We start from the raw sequence: 6,992 nt of genomic DNA on the forward strand, positions 1-6,992 counted from the left end.
AATACCAAAAGTTATATTATATATTTAGTAAAATAATTAGATATTTCTCTTTATTAATTCGATGATAATCATTATTCAAACAAATATTATACATATATATATACATGTGTATGTGTGTGTGTGCGTGTGTGTTATATTTAGAATAATTTTATTTACAGCAATAGAATTTCGAATTTCGAATAATTCATAATAGTCATTTTATTCTTAGTATGGTTGTATATTAACAGAAATTACTCATTTCGTATGAAATTTTTTATCATCTAAAATGTCATGAAGTTAGGAAATATTATATCCTTAGATAAATTATTTACCTTCATATAGAAAAATTTCTAAATAATTTAATATATATTTGTAACTGGTTTTAGAAAGACAAATGAAAATACAAGTAACGTGTGGGAAAATACAAAAAGTTTAAAACGGTATGATCTAAAAAATATATCATATAATGAATGATATATTATAATAAACAAATCTATTACAAAAAGATAAACAATATTAAATTATGTAAATTAATTGTTTACATGGATATTAATAAAAACTAGCTGCACTAATGTTGATGTTCTTATAATATATTAGTGAGGCTTACTATATTTTCATAGATGTTACTAAATTCATATCTCTTTTTATTGTTTTACGCTCATAGAATTGAGAATTAATAGCTGTTTTTTTTTCTTTTTTTAGTAATAATTTCAAACGCATATATCTTTTATATATCTTATTTGATAAATTTTGAAAAGGTTTTATTTTCTGATTTTATCAAAATAAAAAAGCACAAAATGATTTTTTTCATTTTAGTAATTTAATAATTTTGCCGTGTAATAAATAGTTTTGTCGTGCAATTTACTAAAATGATCTTGCTGTTTTCATAATTTAGATTGAAAATTCTTTTGTGGCTATTATACAGACGAAAAATCACGAGACGTTGTTCCTAGTATATGACTTTTTTTGACGCTGATGAGAAAAAACGAAAGGATTTTTTTGGTATTATCGTTTTTAGCGGTTGTATGACTTTCTGTACTGCCCGCACGCAGGCACCATAAAGGCAATCTTTTCGCGTTACAGGTTTTGGTGGTAAAGATGAGATATTATTTAATGGTGTAGATTGTGCTATTGAGTTTTCTGATTGATAATCATAGTTTTCAATTGGAATTCTGTGATATTTTTGATTTTTGTGATAATATGGATCGTCGAAATATTGTTTTCCCCGTGCTTTACGACCATTTTGATGAGATGGATTGGTACTATATGGGTTCCTTGATTCTAGTCTTTCTGCATGATAGTATGGATAGGTATATGATGGGTTCCTTCCTTCCATTCCATGCTCCAATGAATATTGGTAATTACCATGTTCATCTCTTCGTTTTATTGGTTCTGACAGCACACGTTTGTAGTTAGAATATGGCGTTCTTTGCATTATTGGTTCTTGTACTGGATAGTGATATGGATAGTTAAAGTTTGGTCGTCTCAGTCTATCCGGTGATTGTTGCGTATATGGATTGTTATAATAATGTTGTGTTTGTTGCGCAAATGGATGTTGAGGATGTGGATAGTTATAATGATGTTGTGTTTGTTGCGCAAACGGATGTGGAGGATGTGGATAGTTATAATGATGTTGTGTTGGTTGCGCAAATGGATGTTGAGGATGTGGATAGTTAAAATGATGTTGTGTTTGTGGCGCAAATGGATGTTGAGGATGTGGATAGTTATAATGATGTTGTGTTTGTTGGGCAAATGGATGTTGAGGATGTGGATAGTTATAATGATGTTGTGTTGGTTGCGCAAATGGATGTTGAGGATGTGGATAGTTATAATGATGTTGTGTTTGTGGCGCAGATGGATGTTGAGGATGTGGATAATTATAATAGTGGTGTGTTTGTTGTCCTAATGGATGTTGTGAATATCTATAACCAAATGGTCTTCCTTGTGTTGAAGGTCTTGGTCGGTTACCTGGTTTTATTACAGGATTTACTACTATTACTGGCTTTACCAATACTACTTGATTTGATTTTCTTGGAGGTGTTCTTGGATTTGCATAATAAACTGGCCTTCTCATCGTTCTCCTACCTCTATACTGACGTCTAGTAGTTCTTGGCATAACGACTGTTCCTTTTAAAATAAATTTTAGAGTAGGTTTTCCATTTCTTTGTGCTTGATTTGAATAACGGTTCATATTATTTCTTTGATATCGAGATTGGCCAGGATTTACATACGCAAAAGCGCCATTCATATTTTGCCTGCCCACATAGTTTGCCTGTCCGTATGGTCCGTATGGTCTTCTGCCATCCATTCCATACCTGCGACCATCCCACCTATCGCCTTGTCTATACCTTCTATTGTCTTGTCCATACCATTTATCACCGCCTTTATAATATCTATCACCTCCTCTATACCATCTATTGCCTCCTCTATATCTTCTATCACCTGAATTATACCATCTATTGTTTTCTCTATACCTATTATTACGTGGTCCATACCATCTATTATTTTCTCCATATCCCCTAGTAGTTAATTCATAATTTCCTCTAGTGACTCCATAAGGTCCATTGGTTACTCTATACTGTTCATTAGTTGGTTCATAGTTTGCAGTATTTCCTTGATATCTTCCATTAGTTTCTTGATACCCTCCACTGGTTATTCCAGGATTTGGTCGATATCCACTACCTCCCGTACCCATTCCAGATTGTGCATTTGTACCACCTGCATTTCCAGTATCATATTGATTTTCAGTATTATCAGTTTCATAAGCAGAGTCATGTACATTTCCATTTGTACCACCTATATTACCATTACCTCCTATACCACCTCCAGAGCCTCCTATATTATGTCTGTTTCCATTGCCTCCAACATTTGCACCTTCATTGTCATTATCTGCATCATTTTCTCCATCGTCATCTATTGTATATTTATCGACAATTATCAGACAATTAATAAACATTATTATCGACAATATCATTACCTCGACCAGCTGCATTTCCACCTCCAGCTCCACTTGCATAATGTTGATTTGTTCCTTCATTATCAGCTCCTCCGAAACCCTCATCATCATCTTTATCTCCACCATTTACGTGATTCCCAACTCCTTCGTCTTCAGTAGTTTCGCTACTACTATCTGTGTCTTCGTCGCCACCACCCGCATCATTGTCACTTTCGTCATCGCTTCCAGTATCTTCGGAATCGTTATTTGACTTTTCAACTACACCATCTGTATTACTTTCCTTTTCTTGTTCATTTTCCGAACTTTCAGAATCACTATCAACTTCTTCACCTCCACTACCTCCATTACTCTCACTTTCCTTATTTTCAACATTTTCTTCACCATTTTCAGAATTTTCACCATCGTTGTTAACTGCACTTAAACTTACTATATTTTTTTTATTTATTAATGAAGACTTTCGCCAAGTTGAGTTAAACCATAATGGTTTTTTCAGTACTTGTTTTTTAATTGAAGGCTTGGCTGTTGACAGTAAAGAACCTTTGGGTTTTAATTTTGCTGTTAATTGTGCTGTTCGTTGATGAAACAACGGTAATCCTCTTAATCTCTTTGATCGGTCGCTATTTCCTATTAATATTCGCTCTGTTTCTTCAACGGGTTGTTTTAGCTGTGATACCGTTGAATCTAGAAAAAAAAAATGATTTCATTTAATATCAATATAAATTATAATATGCTACTAAAATACATACTTTGAATGTTTAGAGATTTTGATTGATTGATCTGAAAAACATTTCAATTACAACAATGAACCTATTTTATACTTATTCAACGCGATAACGTATTGTTTTAATATATATATATAAAAATTTTATGTATATTAAATGTATATTTTAATTATATATATAATTCATAATATTATTAATACAATAGTATAGTTAAATACAATATTATTTGTATAATTAATTTAATTTATTTTAATTGCTATATTATTTCTGTAATTAATCTAAATTTATTAATACATTAATAATACAAAATTATTCTAAATTTCATTTTATTAAATTTTTAAATAAACTTTTTAAATATTTTTAAATAAATTTACTTTATTAAATTATTTAAATAAATTTTAATTCAATGTTTAATATATACTTATTCTATGTATTATATAAATTACGAAAACATAAAATCAAATAAATTATCTTTATTTTAGTATATAGAGACATATTTAGCATAGCACTAATCATTATAGATTAGAAATATTTTATATTGTTCTAAAACTTTTCGTTAAAAAATACTTTCTATAAATTGTAAAAAAAACTTGATCTTATTATGATATAATATTATAAAAATTAAGAGCTAAAAAAATTAATTTAATATAAAAAAACAATACTATATAAATATTACAAAAAAACTTATACAAGTAGATAAGTTTTTGTATTTTTATATAATCAAAATGTTTGGAACGGATTTTGTGTGTAATAAGATTTACTTTAATAAGTGCTAAACAAAAATATAATATCTATCCATTAAATGGTATTCACAAAAATGTTTATATATTATTAATATATTATTATTAATACTTTTTCTTTTTTTTTTTTAATTGGAAATTCTAATTATACATCTACTTTAATTATAACTTTGTGAGATTATTTTTAATTGTTGATCTAGTCCGTTAATAAGCTTTTTGAATGAAAATAATTCATGAGAAAAATTTCAGTATTCTTACAGCTGCCCCATTAACTATGAAAGTTGCAAATCCAATAATAAAGATACAAACATATACAATAAAATGCATAACGATGAATAATTAGAATTATATTACTATAATTACGCCTAATAGTTCGTTTTTATAAATTCTACTATCTATAAATAAATTAAAAAGCATCACGTTCTAATATTTTATTAGTTACAGAGTATAAACTAACATTATGTCGTGACTTCGTGACATAAGAAATAAATATTTTCAACCTAACACAGTTGCATGTTCAATAATGGGAAAAAGTATTAATTATTGATATATTGTAATATAGTAGAAAGGATTTCCAGAATTATAGAAAGCTTGAATATACTTTAAAATTAAGATGAATAATTTAAAATTATTAATTGATGCATACTTTATCCCAAAATTTCAATAGGTTGAGGTAATTTAGTATTTCATATATTGTAACTTATGACCAACATATTATTACAAAACTCTACCATCTTCCCGAATAAACACAACAAACTAATCAAATAAACAACTAAATCAATGATTTTCAGTATAATATTTAAAAATATATAACAAGTAATTATTTAGTAGTAATTCATGAAAATATAGTCATTAAAAATATAACAAATTTTAAAAGTTATATTAAAACAAAACGTTATTCAGTTAAAATATTCTATTTTAATCGTATTACTTCAATTACTATCTTGTAACTATATTTTACAAATTATATTCTTGTAAAATTCATTAAATTAAGATGTAAAAAATTCGATAAATATATATATATATATATAATATAAAAATTAATATTGATTTTACAAGCTACCAATACTAGTCTCAGTATTTACTGCCAAGAAGTGTTATTCTTGAAAACTTCGTACACAATCTATAATATACATTACAGATGGAATTATTATTATTGTAAGCTGACGAATTTCAAATATGAGAAAATATAAATTGTGATATCGTGAAATATATATTAAAAAATACTGGTATAAAATAGAAATAATATGCCAATATATAAAGAAAGAATTGAATTAAATTATACCAAATTTTAAGAAAAATAAAAGCACTGCGTAAGTGAAAACCAAATTATCTAACTGGTAATTACTCCTTATTAACTCAATAAAAAAAAAAAAAAAAAAAAAAGTGAAAGATTTGTATTTGTATGTAATGGGATATTTAATAAATAGAAAAAAATTTTAAATATTAAATTCTAAACAGAAAATTGTATTGAGATATAGTAAAAGCTACATTTACTTAATTTGTATATTTTAATATTTGAATTGAACTATATTTAAGTATACAATATAATAAACAACTTATGCAAAAACTATCATATACGTTACCGTATTATATTAACAAAAAAAACTTGTATGTATTAATAATCGATATTATTATAGTTTGTAAAATTGAGTTAATTTTATAACATTTTTATATTAAAATTTATTATATTTTCAAGCTTCTCCCGCGTCAAAAGAGAATTTGCGTGGAACATTATTTTTTAATATTAATTGAAAACAATCATTAACTTGAAATATTTTTATTAATATAATAACTTTTAAGAATCAACGTACAATTACATAAATACATAAGGATAAATGGTATTTTTTTATTTATCATTTTTCATTTAATCTATATATTATTTAACATAATTCTAATTTTGGGTAATCAATGATAATTGACATAACTCTATATAGACGAAATGTTTTTCTGAAAAAGTAAACACCTCCACCGTTAAAAGCTTGACGACTTTTTATTGCTTTTTAAATAATTGTACAATATTTATTTATAAAAATGCATATAGATTACATATTAAAAAATTTCATTTTAAAAGCTTACCGTCGTTCGTTTAGATTAGTAAGTGTTATCCATGTTTGTAATTTTATTGAAATAAATGAGACAAATTTTTGTATATTGTAAAACATTAGAAATAAATATTATTAAGACTTCATTAAATCTAATTATTAATGTAAATTTATCGTTATTGCTTTAGTATTCTTATGTCCTCTTAGTCTCTTAATCAACATTTGGCTTTCTATCATTTATATAATATTATTTATAATGCATTGTTATCTACATTTGTATAAAAGTATTTTCCGTACTTTTCATTAAAAATAAAAACTAATATCTCGATGTCTATAAATTTAATAACGCACAAATTTCTCAATTGCAATGAAAAAAATTTACATTCAAATGAATTCTAAATTTCAATATTAGAAGTTCTTTAAATACTTAAATTTCTAAATAGTTAATATTATCTAAAATATTAACGTACCCGAAATTTTTATGATATATTTGAATAATATTTAGATATAATTTTTAACTGCACAATTAAAAAAGCACTGAATACATATT

At 26.1% G+C, this 6,992-nt stretch overlaps 1 protein-coding gene across 1 annotated transcript; it reads right to left on the reverse strand.

Annotated features, from left to right (window-relative positions):
- Positions 1 to 928: 928 nt before the first annotated feature.
- Positions 929 to 4,724, reverse strand: LOC105368401 (uncharacterized). Its single transcript, XM_011507411.1, has 4 exons — positions 4,656 to 4,724; positions 3,682 to 3,712; positions 2,957 to 3,616; positions 929 to 2,892 (listed from the first exon to the last, which is right to left on the reverse strand). The coding sequence occupies exons 1-4, from the start codon at positions 4,722 to 4,724 to the stop codon at positions 929 to 931; spliced, it is 2,724 nt and encodes a 907-aa protein (XP_011505713.1).
- Between the last annotated feature and the right edge of the window lie 2,268 nt (positions 4,725 to 6,992).

Source organism: Ceratosolen solmsi, unplaced genomic scaffold (genome assembly GCF_000503995.2).
Source record: "Ceratosolen solmsi marchali unplaced genomic scaffold, CerSol_1.0 scaffold6, whole genome shotgun sequence".
Lineage (NCBI taxonomy): Eukaryota > Metazoa > Arthropoda > Insecta > Hymenoptera > Agaonidae > Ceratosolen > Ceratosolen solmsi.

Bases quoted from the DNA above. Each gene is read 5' to 3' on its own strand.
- LOC105368401 (XM_011507411.1), bottom strand. From the start codon at position 4,724: ATGCATTTTATTGTATATGTTTGTATCTTTATTATTGGATTTGCAACT. The intron at 3,713-4,655 runs GTAAGAATACTG...AATGTTTTTCAG, and splicing joins TCATAGTTAATGGGGCAGCT to ATCAATCAATCAAAATCTCT. The intron at 2,893-2,956 runs GTAATGATATTG...AATATACAATAG, and splicing joins TGGAAATGCAGCTGGTCGAG to ATGACGATGGAGAAAATGAT.